At 35.3% G+C, this 18,721-nt stretch overlaps 1 protein-coding gene across 1 annotated transcript; it reads left to right on the plus strand.

Annotated features, from left to right (window-relative positions):
• Positions 1 to 221: 221 nt before the first annotated feature.
• On the plus strand, positions 222 to 8,693 carry LOC130622022 (caspase recruitment domain-containing protein 11-like). Its single transcript, XM_057437415.1, has 5 exons — positions 222 to 687; positions 1,190 to 1,216; positions 3,754 to 4,743; positions 7,537 to 7,730; positions 8,177 to 8,693. The coding sequence occupies exons 1-5, from the start codon at positions 381 to 383 to the stop codon at positions 8,579 to 8,581; spliced, it is 1,923 nt and encodes a 640-aa protein (XP_057293398.1). The 5' UTR covers positions 222 to 380; the 3' UTR covers positions 8,582 to 8,693.
• The last annotated feature ends 10,028 nt before the right edge of the window (positions 8,694 to 18,721 follow it).

An 18,721-nucleotide genomic window follows, 5' to 3' on the forward strand; every position in this document is an offset into this window, starting at 1 on the left:
TTATTTTCCCGCAAAATTTGAGGCTCATGTTCTTAAAAATTGTGTAAAAAAACGCGTACCGATATGAACTGATTCATAAGACGAATCACGTGATCTCAACTTATGATTATTTGCCATGACATTACATGCTTTTATCATTTGCTCTTCATCTTAGATGTTGTTAGTTGATATTTTTACAATCAAGCGGAAGTGCTTATACAGCAGTAATTAACTTCATTGTAAAATGCGGGCGAGAACGTAGTTTAAATGTTCTAACCACTTTACTCTAATGCTTTTGTTGAGTTAAGTTGTGTCGACAACAAACAACAGTCCAAAACAAAACACGTATCTGTGAAATTGATAAGTAGCGTATTTTGTGAGACGCAACCAAGTAAATCATAATGGCAGACGAGGAAGAAAACAACTATAAGGAATTACTGGAGAAAAATCGCGTTGATGTAGTTCAATCGCTCGACTTGGATAGACAATTTATGTTAAGCTACCTTCGAAGTAACCTAGTCTTCGATGATGAAGATTGTCAACTTATTTTAAATTCTGGAAGCAGCCGACAGCAAAAAAATGCGAAGTTTTTAGATGTGCTGGCATGTCGCGGTATGAGGGCTTATAAAACCTTTGTTGATGCGTTGGAGTTTGAACATTCTTACTTGTACAAATTGTTTACTGGAAAAGATGCTGCAGTTGAGAAAAGTAAGTTGCTTTTACTCGGCTTATTTGTTTGTTTGTGTGCTTAATTGTTTTGTTTTTTTTGTTCTTTTGTTTGTTTTTTGTTTTGTTTTTTTTGTTTGTTTTACATTGTTGCTAAGCTACTTGCAGTTCGCCCTGCAGCATTTCTGTTTCCGTCCGCTTTGGCGTTAGGTTAGCTACCTTTTTTGTTGATTGTCGTGTTAGTGTATGCGTTATGTACGTGAAACCACGTATATATGTTTCTCCAAAATACAAGGATTTTTACTTCCGGAGTATACCGTGAAAAAGAGGTAACATACATAACATAAACAACTCGAAACAAATTAAAAGATATAGGATAAAATAGTATTCCCTGGAAACACATTTTTTAAGTACAAAAACAGAAATTTTTTCTCCAGGTCTAGTAAAATCTAAAGGTTGTGCCTCCTGTTTTATGGAACTTTGGGTTGGAAGCCATGTGATGCGCCTTTTTTCCCGATTATAATCAAATGTTTATTTTCTTTAGGTTTCAGTGATGGCAATAAGTGGGCAGGTAATTTTATTTTGATTGTTAACCTGAAAGTAACTTTGTCCATATCAAGTATGTCCCCCGCGTCCGTCTTTTCAGTCGGATTCACCGCTCATATACTTTTTTTCTCATTCCCAAGAAGGTCTGAAAAGTAGACTTTCTTGGTTGATTGTTAACCTTAGAAAACGAAAAAAAAAATTATATTTGGATTTTATATTGGGGCCTTTAATTAGTAGAAAGATTTTTCGGCGGTAACTCCGAAAATGAAAGTTCTTAAGTACGCAGCCAAAATGGTTTTGTTGAGGAATTAAGCTTTAAAAATAAAATATTTTTTTTGTTATTCTTTTGACGAATAAAAACAATAACAAAGAAAACCATTATGCATCAAAACAGTTTTTCAATTAGCGGACACCTTCGATGCAGATAGTTTTATCCGCTAATTAGAAGTGTCCGCTTTTTTGCCTATTTTTGGCCCAAAAATGATCTCTGGTTACTTTGAGCTATTATAAAAGGATTCAAGGCACTAGCTGGGTTGTTTACAGACAAATTAAATACACATATTCCTTTCTTATACTTTATTAAAGAGATCTTTAATTACAGATTGTTTCTTGTGCTGTCTTGTCAATCTTCCCATTTTTCTGCGGATGGTAAGTATGGAATCTCATTCGTCTTCGCTTGTCCAGCAGCTTTAAAGGTTTTTGTGTGCTGACATGTGATTCTACTACAGATTCTCATCGCCATTTCCTTCAACGTCGCCACCATCACTGTCATCATCGCAACATATTCCTCAATACAAGCTTCGACTGACGTTGGTCTCCAGTCAACTTCGCCGAAGTTAATAGCGGGAAGTGGCGTGCGCGTTTCATCATCGAAATTTAAGTATTCTTTAGCTGTCATGTCACTGTCTTTTCTGATCTCACTGGTTAACTCTTTAAGCAGGTCAGCTAATTCTCCATCCAGCTCATCGTCACTTTTGGCCGGTTGCGCAACAATACCACATTTTGCAAAGCAATTTTTAATTATATCGCGAGAGACTTCCTTTCAAGCATTCGCTGCCCATTGGATTGCTTGCAGAATGTTGAATCCGTTTGCAATCTCCGATGCACAACTGTCATCCGCGATTCAAACCAACACATAACGCATAAGCTTTTTTCATTATTTTACCTTAAAGCTTTGAATTATGCAAACATCCAATGGTTGCAGGCGTGGGGTAGTATTCTTGGAAAGGAACACAATTTTGATGTTGCTGTACTTTCCAATCAAGCTCAAGGTGCACTGTTGCTTTATCCAAGAATAATATCGCAATTCTACTCTAATGTATCATTTGACGGTTAAGCTGCCCCAAAATCGTTTCTATAATCCCAACTAGCATCCAGGACTTTGGATTCGAAGAATAAGAGACTTGAGTAAGTTTTGTTGCAGCATTTGCTTGACGAAAACATTGAAGGTTTTTGCTTCTCCAGACAACGATTGGTTTTCCAACTTTCCCACCATCAGAACTTACGCAAAATGCTCTGTTTTTCTCCTCTTTTGGCAAGTCCTTTATTTTGGAGTGCTTTGAAGAAGCAACTGCTTTTATCCATATTCCAAATGTCCTTCAAATCATATTCTCTGCATAGCACTCTCAACCGCTCCATTTATGATTCTGCGGTGGTTTCTGACACGTCGAGAGACTCCCCAGATATTTGTTTCTCGCGAATACTATTCGATGCCCTAAAATCTTCCAGCCCAGGTTGGTCTAAGAATGAGTTGATGTGCATTGCTTCTTCTTTCAGTAGAGGTCCAGTAACATAAATGCCCGAGGCCGCTAATTTTAAATTTGTCTTCCATTTCTCCGCAGCGCGTGTCTTGCTCTTCTATGCCACCCAACTTCTCCAAGGCAGTTTGTAAATTTTTACACTCCCCAATTACACAGCACAGAGGGGCAGGATATGGACTAGAAATTCATGTTACATACACTCTTTGAGGACCACAGAAGGTCGAGTGGGTGAAGGCCTAGGACGAGAACTCAATTAACCAATGATATGAAAAAGAAGTGATTAAAATGAAGTAACGTGTCGTCGTTTGTTTGTTTTTTTTGTTGTTGTTTTTTTGTTTGTTTTTTACCCTGTCCGCTAATTAGAAAGAAATTTTTGGGGCAAAGTTTATTTCGTGCAAATAAAAATGTCCGCTAATAGACTGTCCGCTATTTAGAAAGTTCCGTGTAAGGTTTGAACCGTGGTTTTGCCGGTGCAAAGAAATTTGTCCGTGAATTGGAGGTGTTAGCTAATTGGAGTGTCCGTTAATTGGAGAGTTGACTGAATAACCTTCACTGTTAAAAATATGGATATTTGTAAAAAAACACAAATATCGCACATACAATTGCCTTACCCCTTACCAATATTAATTTCATGCGGTGTGATTTCACTCAAAGCGACATCTTTCGGGAAACCACAACATAAGAGTTAAAAAATGGCAGGCGTCCCATTACTTTGCATACAAGCGCCTCATTTTTCTTGTGTGCAACTCTCTTTGAGTGTAAGTCTTTGGATTTAAACCTGTATCTAATCATTTTATACTAGATCATGATCGCGAGTTTTTAGCCAAAGAACTAAGCAACCTATCGGACCAATATCGAACACTGGCTTACATGCAGAGTAAAACTATGAAAGAGAAGCAAATTATAGAAAAAAAACTAATCGAGGCCACTGGCGAGTTGAGTTCCTCAAAAAGATACATTGAAGAACTCAATTTCGAGTTAGCAGTTAAGAGAGCTTCAGATGAAATTGAGGAATCGCAAGAACACATGGAAATGAACAAGCTTCTGTTACACTGTCAAGCACTGGCACAGGACAACTCTGAAAAAAGTAATATCATCATCGCACTGCAAGCGAGGTTACTGACGTTAAATGAAGAATGCGAAAAGAAAATAACATTTCAAGAAGATATGCAGATGAAACATAAAAACTTAATGCAACAAGTCAAAGACTTGACTGTGAATTATGATTTTCAGAGACACGAGTCTTTGAGATTAAAAGAAAAAGTGGACCAAAAAACAGACGTCCTTGAGAAGCATGTGTCTAATCAGAGAGAAATTCACTCGTTGAAATTTCAACTCGCCAAAGTAACGGAGGAAAGAGATGAAGCACTCGTCAAATTGGAAGAGTTTAAAAGCGTAGTGACAGCTCTCAGCGCTAAATTAAGTCTATTACAAGAAGAACGGGATAACGAAACAGGAAAACGGGATGAATTATCGGAAGAGTTTTTAAAAATACGGCACCAACTGAAAACTGTAGAACTCGAGAGAAACCAATATAAAAATTCGGTTGATTTTTACAAAGACAAGTCTTGGAGGTATTGCGATGATATTAACACACATCGAGAACAGGTTTCCTTTTTATCGCAACAATTACAAAATGCAGTCGACGAAAGAAATCGGATCTGCCGGGAGAAAGAGGTCGTCATCAAATACAACAAGGAACTTTTAATATCACGTGACGAAGGAATTCGAAATCAACTGGAAATAACAGAGCAGTTTGAAAAGAGATATCGGGAGGTCAGCAAACAGCTAGGTAGGTTTATTGTCATAATGGCGGGGATAAAATATTCCACGATTTGTAAAAAGTTTTTGCATTTTTGCGCAATTAATTTTTGCAGTTGATCAACATCAATGGACATTTACATGATTAAGATATACGGCTACCATCTTAGCTAACAGCCAGATAAATAAACTACGAAACGTATTATGCTATAGGCATTTTGCAAAAATTTTTTCGAAACGCTGTAAAACCTGACCAGAGCGCGAGTTTCGACTAACGCTGCTACAGATTGTGTCATGCGTATTTTTAGCGCCGATATTTAGTGTAGCGTTAACATAAGTCATGACGTAGCAACATTTGATTTCACACATGTACAAACAAAGTATTATAGAGAATAGCTGATAGAACCAGCGTCGCACGCCTGGTGAAGCGCTTAGTACAGGTATACTTTACAATATATTCCAAAAATAATTTCCCACAACAGCGGTTCAAATAAAAACAACAGCTTATCGTAAGCCATCCTAGTAAGAAATTTCCTTTTTTACGGAATAAGTTCTCGTGGATGTTCCAAAGGGTTTTTCGCAAGTCCAGTATACAGGACTTGCAGGCATGATATATTTCTTCCAAACAAAACGTTAGCCAAAAAAAAATTACAGGTCTGCTACAATTTTTTGTCACCTTATCATGACCGAAAGAGTCGCCCATCATTTAATTAGAGGAATAAGTTCTTGTAAAAGTTCCGAGATTGAACTATAAGTTGGGGTTAAATTAAAATACTTTCATCTGGTGTAACTCAGCATAGCTAAACAGTTTCTCAATACTTTCTATTTCTTCCAATAAGTTGCCATTAAAGTCCCAAAAATGCATTGTAACAACTTTGTTTAAAGCTTACCTCCCATTTAAAAATCAAAAATTAATTCACGGTATTGTACTAATTTCGAAAACAATATCCTTTTATACTTATTTTGATTTGTTAGCAAGATATTCGTCGTTCAAATCTTATGTCCCGATTGTAAACAAATTCTTTACTGGTCTAAGTTGTAAAATGGGCCGGGCGCAATCTAGCAGTTATACTTTAAATTCACAAAACCTGGTCCCAAGGGTCCAGAGGAACGCGCACTTATGCCAGAATTTGCGCAGGGCTTATGCTCAAACGCAAGGACAAAATGGACGGAGAATTGCCTCAGATTTTCTGCCAGCTTTGATCAAAACATATGGTGAAAGTGTTCATCTTGTGTTAAACTCGTTAAGAACTTTGTTAATAAGTCCACGCACACAATTAAACTTAGTTGTAATAATTTACCCTTCTTCTTTTTTTTCTGAGTTTCGCGGCAACATGATCAAGGGGTCTTTTTTGCCTTCGGGAGATGACGTAAAATGTGGCTTTATATTTTCTTTATTATTTCGAGTGTTACTTAATAAATGTTAAATTACCAATTCCGAACATAGTATAAACAAAAAAAGATATACTTTTTTTAAAGTGGGAGGTAAGCTTTTCATAATAACAAAATGATTTAAGCCGTTGTTGTCTCGTTAAGCTAAAAAACAATCATCCATCATTTTTATTTTAAGTTGTTATGAACGTTCAAACATTAACTGTAAAAGTATTACCTGCTCTTCATCATATTATAAACTTTCAATCAAGCATGTAACACCACAAATATTTAATAAAAAAGACTTAACTAACCATCTGAAAATTTTGTTGCATCCAACCTGAGCTAGCTGTGTCGCCAGTTTTACTTTCTAAATAAGTAGCCAAAAGAGCCCAAAAAGCACCAATCAGATTGTTAAATATAACTAATAAATACAATGTTGGCTAAACATAATAGGATATAATAGGATATAATAGGAAGAAAATAGAGCTATTATAATAATTCTAAAGGCATAGATTTTACCGTGTTATTTAAAATATTTAGTATTTTATCTCTAACTTGTAAAATAAAATTTAGAAGCAGTGTGAACATACCAACCTGGGCGTTGGCGAGGGCTTGCTGAAAGATATATTTGGATATGTCGTAGATTTTGTCGTTTTTATTTTTTAGAATGTAATAGAATTCTTTGGATTTTAATCCAAACAAACCGCAGCAATAAGAAGAAGCAAGAAGAATTCTTTGCGAAAATTATGCTGCATAATATTTTGATTTTAAAGTTTCTTTAGATGGTCAATACTGAAAGTTAGAGAAACTGGCCTGTAACCTTCTTGGAGTACTTCATTTAAATGTTTTCCGCGCATAATTGAGATAGCCCGCCTACCGAGTTGTCGGTATTTCCGCCATATAATCGTAAAAAAGCACTTTATTAATAAACTGGATAGTCTAAATACTCCAAGCTAGCTGGCTGGTTGGCTAGGCTGCTCCTTACGATATACGTCTGTAGCCAAAATCTAAAAATTGGTAAGACTAAAAATGATATATTTGTCTTAACATATAAGAAACAAATATTAAAAATATAAAAAAACTTTTAGAAGACAAAAAGGGACCTCCAATCATCAATACCACAGCTTTCCAAAATACCTAATAATGACAATTACCTGTCAATGACCTAGGTATGATCGTTTTGTGTTCCTTCGTCAGCATCTAGATAGCCGTGAAAGACTTGCTGATTGGCTATTTAAAAAAATCGGGCTTCGTTTACTTCGCGTGGACGAAAGAATAAAAATATACCATTCGTTATTGTACAAGTACAAAAATTTTGTGGGCCGATTACACGATTTATTCTATCGCGCACACACAGAAAATGCGGGTATTATTAAGGGGTGCTTATGTCATGCGAGCTGACCCAGTTAAACGAACTGGCGAAGTCTTATTTTTCTTCTTAATTTTCTAGACGAATCAAAGCGAGAATTTCGAGATTTAATGCTACAGTATGTGAGATCGAATTCTTCCAGTGATAACCATGCAAGAGCCTGCATATTTGAGGAAGAATTGGCAAGTTCGCAAAAAGATCTCGCCAAGCAACAAATCACACTCACACCAGGTGATACAGAACAAAAGGAAATTTTAAAGCCTATGGTGGAAACGGTAAGCCTATTCATTTTTGTGAATAGTTTTCCCTAGTTGTTGTTGTTTCTTCATTGCTAAACGATATTGGACGTAAAACAAAAACGTAAGGACGTGCTAGAACACAACAGCCGCAACTCCCAGAGTTTAAACGTCTGCTCTTTTTTTGTTACATAATCATTGAAAATGTCAGAGATTTCTCAGTTTTTATTGATTGTTAAATACATTCTCTGTCTTATAAACGCCCGAATCTTCACTTATCTTAACTGTGCTTGTCCAGATGTAAAACGCTAGGAGCTGCAGTGAAGAACGCCTTCATGAAAAGCGGCCTTCTTTACACATGGATGGCTGTTTTGGAAAAAAAAACTCTGTATATTGTGAAAAGAAAATTTGGTAGACTTTTGTTGTAGACTGCGAAATTGTAGGTCTTCTGTGACTAAAGTTGTTGTTTTTTTAATTTATTGCAGGAAATCAAACTTGACTTATCCAGAACCGAAAGCCGGCGATTACTTGATTCTGCTTATGAGTCTTTGACGGTTAAGGGGAGGAGAAAAAGCGCGCCGGCCGATTTCGCGCTATCGAATAGACACCTGTCTTTAGTGTACGAAAGCTTGCAGGGTCATTCCCTACCCTTTAACGTGTTATTAGGCAATTCAGCTGTGTTTCCGCAATTTGACGAAGAACAACCAGAACCAGAGCAGGAAAAAGGAAAACGAAGATTTGTTTCTCCTCGAAAAAGTGACAAGAAGGGTAAAAATAAAACAAGGATAAACGAAGCGTTGACTTCGATATGTCCGATGTTACCTATGCCAGTATCATATCACGGTAAAAGACCAAAGAGTCCAAGTCGAAGTCAGTCGAATGTTACTTAATTTCTGGCAGTTTTCTTTTTTATTATTTTTTTACACATGTTTTTTTTTTTACAAAATATGGCTCTATGAATAAAATTTTAAATAAAGGCAAAAAAAATATTTCTGTCGTTTATTTTTGTTTTTTGTTTGACAAAAATACAAACACGACAGTGATTATTCAAATTGTTTTTAGTGTCTTATGGTAAACAAATCGAGCCCTTGGGATTATGCTTAGTACTTTAAAGGTAGAAACTTTCGCGAATTGACCGATTTAGGATATTTTGCGGGGTTAACTTTCGCGAAATTATGGATATAACTATGTATTTTTTCACATATGTACAAATACAAGTGTACTAAAAAACAAATATTTCACAACAAACTTCGCGATTCATAGAAATCAAATTTCCCACGGGACCTGACTTTCCCGATTTATACGAAAAATCGCGAAAGCTTCTGCCTTTAAAGCAGCTAGTTAAGAATTATTTGAAAATTATAAAGCTCAATTGTGATTCTTTTTAAAAAATAGTTATGTATTTAAAATTAAGTTGCAGCTACTGCTAAACCGATTTAGTTCATCAATGAAAGTGGCAGAGGAAAAACTATTTAATATTCCATTAATTAAAAACATCGCCTGGCGTTTTACAAGATGTGGTCCAATCAATACTTCTTTATTTTTCTGACATATTTTAACTAAGATTTCTGACAATTCTCTAATTCTTCCAGCCAAGTTTTCAATTGCTTTAAATCATCTCAATTTGATAGATGTACCTAACTAACATTTCAATTAATTAACGCGTTTTTGAAATTTAGAGCTTTAACTTTTTAAAGATACTCCTAAACTAAAATTCCGGCATTTTTTTGACACATCATAGAAAGTTGCTGACTCCTTCTTGAAAATTCCGGCATTCCTAACAACGGTGAAACCCCTGTTTTATAACAGACCTAAAACGCTTGAACGCAATATATGTTTGCTAAAAACATTTCACGATACTTACCCGCATCTACACCCTCGTGGTTTGATGTGATTGTGTGGAAGTCTTTAGCATTCTTTTTCTTCTAAAGTGGCCAAGAAAGGTAGTTCGTGTGAAAGGAACTCCCTATCTTGAACACTTTGAAGAGAAAAGAAATTTCTTAATTAATAAAAGACGCAAAGTGTGGAAGAGATGAATACGATATCCTATCAGCCTTTCTAATTCAGTGTCTTTTACGTCACCAAACATGCGAAATGCCATTTGCTTTGTTAACACTTCGGCACTATTGTCGATATGTCGACGAAAAATTATACAGGCTACCAATTAAATTTATTCGCCTTGATAACATGTTATGATGTGCAATATAACAAAAAACTCCTAATTTTTATTAAAAATGAGATATTCTACAGAAACATAGCAGCTATACCATTCTGATATTAACTTCCAAAGCTTAACTTCAAGTTTGACTGAGCTTAACAGCCGTGTATTTCATACAGCTATGTCAAAACAAATTATACGTCTAAACTAAAAAATAAAACATAAACTTTCGAACGAAATTTGAATCACGACTTGCAAAAATTGTTTTGTCCCTGTAAATCCAACATGGTTCACTCCTCATCGTCAACAACATTAACACAACCTTCATCTGGACTACATGATTTTGTATCCAGGCTACATGATTCTGATGAACGAAATAGTGAAGCGCAAAAGGCATCCAGTGGACTCAATTTGTTGACTTTAGCTTCTTCTTGACTACTATTTGTAGACATCAAGGATGTACAAGATGAAACAGAAATTAAAGGTTTCTGCTCCTCTTCTGCTCCGGGTGAAATAATGGCGGTGTCGGTACTGACTCTTTTAGCGCAAGTAGCTGCAACTGGTGGCTGAATAAAATTAATGCTTTCGGTATAGGGTGCTAGAATTGGTGTCGGTAAATTTGGGTTTCCAGGAGTCACAGTCCAACCTGGTGGCACGATCGGTTGAAAGTTATTAATATATGTTTGAGGATAAAAATAAAAAGGAGTGGAAAAGGAAGGAATTTGTGCAGTCAGTTTCTTTCGTTCGTCCCGCTCTTCGTTAAATTGCAACTTTCTCTTCGCTATTTGTTGATCTATAACAATGAAGTATAGAGTAATCTTATTGAAAATTTGTTTCTTTCTTTAACAGCTAAAGAAGATGCATTTCTGTCCATATTATCTTTCAATGACGTTCAACAGGATATTTAAAAAATGTTAAGAAAATTTTCTCCTAATTATTGTTTGCGTTATTTTAGTGTTCCAAAGTACACTAAATACGCAGTAGGTAATGTAAACTCAAAAACGAATTGGAAAGGATCGTTCGAATTTGGACTGAACGAAAAGAAAAAGAAAAAAAAAGAAAATAATTAGCCGAATAGCCAATCCAATTTAATGTCATTGGTCCTATAGAAAAAAACTACTTTTTATACTGACCTGTTTCTGAACAACTTGGAGGTAAAATGTTTGGATAATGGTTCACTAAATGTTCGGAAGTCGATAAAAATTGTGGATACTGCACACCAAAGTTGTCTTTGCGATTGTTTTCCAAACTCAAAGCTGAAGCAGGCGGTAGTTGATATGACGTGTATTGACTCGCCATTTCGTGCGGCAATTGCATCTTGTTCATTTTTGCTTCAGCTTTGGAAAGCTTTACTCTGCACCTTCTTTTCACGCGATCTGTAAATAAAATTTTTATTCTTTCCATCCTGTCAGGAAACATGAGAATTGACAAATAATTTTCTCGAACTGTTCAATCAGGGTGTCCATTTAATATGATCCCTGACATTTTATGACAGTTTTCGGCCAAAATACAAGCATAAATTTTATATTTATATTATCTTAATTTAATTTGCTTATATATCCAATTAATAATTTTGTAGAAAAAAAACACAACTTTTGAGATATAATGAATATACTGAATAAGTGTCTGCAATATTACAGTATCCTCAAAGAAAGTCGTCCGAGATTGTCAGAGAGAGTGAGTCTACGGACGAGGTTGGTATTGTTGGTTTTTATTTCTTGTGATAGACATGAAAATTTCAAATAAAAAACAAGTGTATTAAGCTTACCCAACAGTTCTGGATGCCCTCTTTTAAAATATGGATGACTGAACACTGCCTCTGGCCATTTTTCTTTCGAACTTTCTCGAAGATACGCGAAATTTTCATCTTTTTCCAGCTGCACTTTATGAAAGCCATACAAGTTTAACTGTCGAACGAAAGATTTCATTGATTCTGTTTTGAAAATCCTTTCCTCTGTTCGACGCAAAACCTTTTCAAGAAAGTTGTACTCCACAGGCAGAACGATCGAGTTTCCATCTTGACTCCAATAAATAACATCATTAAACCCTGCATTATTAACAAGATGCCAAAGACGAAAAGGAAAGTTTTGTCCCTCGAAGATGTGCGCGATGGGTTTTCGTTCGTATTTTGTTCGTTTCCCTGGAAAAATTGCCTAAATAAATTATCAATATGTAAACAAATTTTAAAAAATTCCGTCTTGTTATTTAGCGGTTGGACTTTTTCGCTGGGAATGGCTGAAAAATAAGGCTAAAATAAAAAAATTGCAAAGCAAAAACAAACAAGGAGAAATATTTTTCAAGGTAGAACTTTACGTAAAATTTGTTGTTGCGATTTTGCGAAATTTGTCTTTACATCTTTACATTTTGAGACGCAAAAATGCGCAAAATAAATAAAAAATGCTATTATATTATACATAAGGAACAAAATAAGATCAATTTCTTGCTGAACATTGCAAAAAATAAACACACTTTAAGCTAAAGCAAGAATTCCTGTTTTTTATAAAAAGGTGTAGCTAGCCAACTATCTAGCTAGCTAGCTAGCTATACACTTAGAAATCTGTGTAATTAATACAAAAAAAAGTTTCAATACCTTTCCTGACACAAAACAAACATAAATAATTTTTCACCTTTCTTTGATGCTGGTTGTAATACGGATTGGTTTGCTGAGATTGAACAGGTTGCAAAAAATACTAAAATATAATTAAAATGACTTGATGTAAAACGTTAAACAATTTAAAGATGTGACTTTTGAACTAAACCACTCGTATTTCTTTTCTAGTATTCGAATATTTTAATCGAAACTCGAATCATCGAATTATGGTACTCACCGTCGAGCCAGATTCATAAATATTCCCGCATATACCATTATCACTTCTAAAATTTTGTATTGAATTCATTTTGTTTTATGTAAACAGAATTAATTTGAAATCGACTAACAAATCAAATCAAGCGTGTAAGAATATATTTCCTTCAGACGAAATGCTCTTCCGTGCACTGCTTTTAGCGCCAAAAGTAAAAATCCAATCTATATTTATCAATTCAGACTCGATTCGAATTCACAATAGAACGAGGAATGATTTGTCTGTTTTTGCAACAATAATTTGCTAAAAATAGTGTTTTGGCATAAAAAGATACACTATAAAACCTAAAATATTTCTGTTACACCTTTTTATAAAAGCCAGAAAATTTGAGTTTTTCTTTTTTACATGTTCATCTTTTTTTTTTCTTTCTTTCCTCGGTGTTTGAGAAAGTTCGTAAAATTTCAGCCATCAATTTTTTTTCGTCGAAATTTTCCAGGGTCCGAATATAAAAAGCCTTACAAGTCCTGGGGACGTGGTTGTTCTGGAGTTTATTATTGAAGGCCGGTTGTCCTAGGTAAAATTAAAGTGATGAAAATGAATTGCGTGATTATGAACTTTTTTTTTTGCAATTCTATGATTCTATGTTAACTTATATTATCATCGATGTAAACCTATTCATTGTGAATATGTAAGGATGATTTTCGCCCATTTAAGAATATTCTTTTAAAACAAGAAAACGCTCTTATAAAAAAGCGTGTATGTTTTACCTTCGTGCTCCAACAAACACGAACATGGCTTCAAGAAAAAAAGGAAATATTATTTTAGAGCGTAAATAAATAATGATTCAACGGTGCAGTACACAATTTTAACATCATAATATGAATATTTTATCAAACTTTAATCAATCTAACTTTATCAATTTTTTTAGTATTTTCAGGCGCGGATTTAGACTAGGTCAACCCTAAATTTTTTTACTAGGTCGAGTAAACGCGACCTAGTAAAAAAATCCCGAGGATCGAAATCGAATTCTGTTGATTTTACCCGGAATATGAAGATCGAAATTCCGCCTTATTTTCGCTACTTTTTGTTATTGACAATATCATATCTCATCACGTGAATTGGATTAACCTATGTTGACCTGACCTGTGGTAGGCAGTCTTAGGTTCTCTCGTGAGGTTTTCACCGTGGACTAGAATCAACCTATGTTAGCCTGACCTGTTTTTGGTCAGACAGTCCTGAAGTCAACCAGTTTTGAGTCTAGGTTATCCCGTGAGGCTTTCATCGCGGACTAGAATCAACCTATTTTGGCCTGACCTGTTTTTGGTCAGAAAGTAGTCAGTAGTTTCTATGTATTGATAAGGCTTGTAGGTCTTTTAGTATAAGTATCAGTAGGGCATGCGGAATATTCTTTCCGTTCTCAACATGGCTTGCGAGAGCTTGAGAGAGCGTGTGAAGTTAGTTATCGAAAACGAAAATTTTGATAAGCTACCTTAAGTATACGTTGAATTAATTTAAAAGGTTGTATCTAATTCTGTTTGCCATCTACTGACATGTTGCAAAAACAACTTACTTTTGGTTTTATCCGAAGAAATTGCCATGCAGAGTACTACCTTTGCAAAACCACTAATCACCAGAGAAACAATAGATGTATATTTTGCTCCAAATATCATGTTGTTCCTTAGTAATTTCAGCCAGGAGACCTAGCATTTTTTTTCACCGCCGGGGAATCGGAATAGTTAAGGTGTGAAAAATTACGTTTACTGTTCTTTACAATATATCAGGAAATCCTTTGTTTCGAGCGCGAATGGCCTCACTAACCTGATCAAATATAATTAATTCTTGTATTATTTAAGAGGGTAAGGTGTGACCACGACCTCTTTGGTTGATTTTAATTCGGGGTTTGCTGTGAGGTGGATTTTCGGGTTAATTAAAAACATGGGTAGTATTTAGGTAGTGGTATTCAAAGCGTATAATTTGTTAAGCACACATTATATTCACAATTTTACTCCAATACGACGGCTTTTAGCTCGCTTAACATACCAATTTTAGCGCCAATTTGTTAAAAAGAAGTTTCACTTTTACCTTCGGTTTACAACACGTAGCTCTGTGTTATTTAAATTTTGCATAACTAGTCGTTCGCCCGTGGTAAAACCACGGGTTCGCCCGTCCTTTTTATAGAGCATTGTGTGCGTCTCGCTACTTGCGCAGCTAAGCTACCATTTTGCGTGACAGACAGAAGGACAGACGTATACGGGTATTATAATATACATAATTTGCAGACCACATGCCTTTGCAATGAGCCGCTGTGTGAAGTTGATCACTTTCACGAAAAGATAAGCAACGTTGTGTAAAGGATGGTTGCCACATGTATATTGCAACCAATCTTTCATAAGTATAAGGAGTTGACTGTACGTTGTATGTGATGGCATGATGAAACTTTTGCACAGCTGATAGCGTCGTTTTCATGTTATTTTATCATATTGTGAAGACAACTTCACAAGGAGAAAATTTGACAAAAGAACCTCGAAAAGCCTTCTTTTCAATTATTTACATTTGAAAATAATTTTTAGCCTTGGTTTTTGCCTTAAAAAATTATAACCAGAAGATTTGTTGTGAAAATCTTCATTGGAAAAGTCTTTTTTTCAAGTTATTTACATCTAAAACTATCGCTTATTAAAACCGTTTAGTCTGAATTTTATGGGACGGTTCATCTGCAAAGGAGAGCTAATTATCTAATCCGTAGAATAAAACTACCACCCCAACACCACCCCCAAACAATACCCTAATTGGGGTAGCCCATGTTTTCAATCAACACAATTTTTCAGTATTTGAACAAAGATAAGAAAACTATACGTCTCCTAAAGTGACAAAATTATTAAAACTAATAAACATATAAAATTTATTTGGAAGTTACTTTGTGTACCGAAAGAGGAAAAAGAGAATAGGTAAACTTCGAGTCGTGGAGTTGGGTAGTTAGGTAGTTGCCGAGGGGAGAGTTAAAGAGTTACTAAATTTTATGGTTGGTAACGAGGTTGAAATTCGTATTTGCTTTCTTTCGTAGAACCTATTATTTTTAAGTACTTTTAACTCGCATTGCGTGAAATTGCGTTGGAGATACTACAACATTAAATCATACTCACTTTAAATGAAAAAAAAAAATACAGTGGACTCTCCATAACTCGAAACCCTCGAACGAATTCGTAGGCACCGTGAAAATTTTCTAATAAACTCTCATAATCAACTATTTACTACTGAATCTCCATAATTTGAAAATCTCCTTAAGTCGAACAATATTTTTTGTCCCTTGATAGCATATTAGGCTATTTTCGCTCTTCATAACTCGAACAATCTCAAAATTGAAGAATTTCAGAGTTTTTTTCTGATTTGAATATTTTCTACGTGTGTTCGGCCCCTTAGATCATTCGAACGAAGTCATTCGAATGTCAAGTGGTGTGTCAGTACTTCCCCTAGTCGACTATCAACCGCTGATATCATTGCTGAAATCAAATCGGAATTCTCCGGGGCTCAAGCTGAAGACGTGAATGAAGATGACGCAGCGAACGAAGACCAGGACGAGAGCAAGATTGCTAAACCAACGACAGAAGGAGTCTTGAAAGCTGTTAGTATTCTCGAAGATTTCAACCATTTCTTCGAGTTTGGAAAAAAAATGATGGAGTCTCTCATGGATTTGAATGATAATATTAAACATCATATCAATTTGATCAGTAAACAAACTGTAATTACGGATTTTTGATTACACAATAGATTTAGTCAATTGAAATAAACTGTTTACGACTTACGAACCGCTCCACAACTCGAACGATTTCTGTTTCCCCGTGAGAGTTCGTGTTATGGAGAGTCCAATGTATTTAAATTAAAGGGGCTATGGAACGGTTGTTGGTTTTAAAAGTTGAGCTGATGGCGGCGAAAAACAAACTGATGGCTATTTTTCCGGCATGTATGTAATTTACAGATTCGAACATATAGATATATCTAGAATTTTTATCTTCTCCAGCCTTGGTCATGTTTTCATCCAGAATTAGTCTCGCTGAAATATTTCTTTGTAATATACTTTTCGAAAAAAAATATTGAACCAGCGAGCAAAGTGCGCTGGTCTGTTCATTGCGCAAAACGCGTTTGCCGGATTGTGCTCGGGATATACCGAATGTGAGCCTTTTAACCGGTTCGTAGCCCCTTTAAAGGGTACTGAATTGCCACAAAACTAGCAAAATATAATTTTTTATTTGTTTTCGGAAAACTCCAAGATCTATGACGCAGCACAAAAATATCAGCTCGGGAACGTTGAAAGGATTCGATTGGCTTCTTGAAACAACGCCAGATGTTAAGGTGAGACCACGCCGACTTTGTGCTCATTGGTTGATTGTGAAGGATTTAAATTTAAGGGATTTGCTCTGACTTTTGTTCGCGTCTACGCTCTCGTTTGAGAGAACGGAATTTCATATCCCCGAAGAAAGCTTAGTTAACTAGGGTATTTATTTACAGGATACAAAAAAGAATTAATATTTTTTATGCCTTTTTAATTTATTTAAAAAAATTAGAAAACAATCTGATCTGATTCTCTGTGTCTATCCGCCATGGAGTATTGTTTATAAATATCAAAATAAAGCATATAATATACGTAAACTAGCTCGCAAAAAATAGTCTAAATGATTTCTTTGCTTTACTGCAACAATATACGAGCTTACCAAGGTTCTTAAACCTATTTATTTTCGCAATAAGCATATATGGAAAAAAAATTAAAACTCTGCCTGGAAATCCCCCGAGCTCGACAAGAGACTGATTGTCAAATTACATACAAAAAAATAGCTAAATTCCGTTGTTTACATTTTACGAAGGCATTCTTAGGACTTTAAATTAATTAAAAAAAATCAGAAGGCATCAATCTACACTCGAAAATAGTTTATAACCTCAACGATTTTTCCGTGAGAAGAAATCCAAAGTAAAAAACCTCTCTTCACCAAATCCTAGCATCTTTTTTCCTGCCACGCAAATACCAAGAGTTAAAGAGCTTACCACTGAAAAGTAAACAAAAACGTCACGCTGGAATCCAACTATGTTATTTTTTGAAGAAAAAAACATTTCGGAAAGTGCATATTCCTTCACCAAAAACACAACAAAGCAGGTCACAAAAAAAATAACGTGCACGATCAGCATCGGGCACCAATCGTGTGCGTGTGTGAAAAATACTTTTAAATTGAGTAAACTGGGAAGGAATTTGTTGACATTTGTGTGTTTCTGTAAGGAAAACTTGGTTGTATCAACCCATGTGTTTGCGCATAGGCAGATGAGCAATTTTGCTTAAAACTTATTTTAGTTATTTACTGCAACTATAATGTGTTGACAAAAAATATAATCAAATATAAATAAATTATACTTTAACAAATGTACTTGTTTATATTAAGGCAGTATCTCGGGTACAGCATGCTTGTACAAAATACCAAATTTTATTTGAATCTGATTACTCTATTGCATGATAAAATGAACACACCAGCAAAGACAAAAACAACGTGTTAGCACGACAGCGAGAGTACGCAAAGATGCCGTTTAATGTTTACAATTTGTGCTACTTCGCTTCCGCAACTTTGCAACTGCTCATAAAAGTCACGCTGATACTTTAGGATTGCAAGTCCCCCAGGTATGGAATCCGGCTTAATAGTTTCATCACCATGTGTATATAAGTGGTAACGTTCCCGCTTGAGAGGTTGAAGGTCCCAAAATCCTGAGATTCGTTACATTTTTTCCATTTTTTTATACGACCTTTTTATACATGCAGCTGGCCAGACTTCTTTTACTTCTCCACTATTCACAATTAGACAAACAATTTCTTTGCGTATCGAAAAAAGTTGCGGAGTTCAGTTGGGTTTGTTCACAGGGTTAGGCTACGAGATTCATTTGACTAGCGCATTCTACTCTTAAACCCAACTTTGTTCCCTCTTGCGGTTCAAGCTATAGAAAAAGCAACCATTACACACGCCACTTTTAGTACCAAAACGTTGTAAACTTGTTAATATGATTTGAATATAAACACTTTTAATTACTGCCGCAGTGGC

This window comes from Hydractinia symbiolongicarpus, chromosome 12, assembly GCF_029227915.1.
Source record: "Hydractinia symbiolongicarpus strain clone_291-10 chromosome 12, HSymV2.1, whole genome shotgun sequence".
Taxonomy (NCBI): domain Eukaryota; kingdom Metazoa; phylum Cnidaria; class Hydrozoa; order Anthoathecata; family Hydractiniidae; genus Hydractinia; species Hydractinia symbiolongicarpus.

Bases quoted from the DNA above. Each gene is read 5' to 3' on its own strand.
- LOC130622022 (XM_057437415.1), top strand. From the start codon at position 381: ATGGCAGACGAGGAAGAAAACAACTATAAGGAATTACTGGAGAAAAAT. The intron at 688-1,189 runs GTAAGTTGCTTT...TATTTTCTTTAG, and splicing joins AGATGCTGCAGTTGAGAAAA to GTTTCAGTGATGGCAATAAG. The intron at 7,731-8,176 runs GTAAGCCTATTC...AATTTATTGCAG, and splicing joins TAAAGCCTATGGTGGAAACG to GAAATCAAACTTGACTTATC.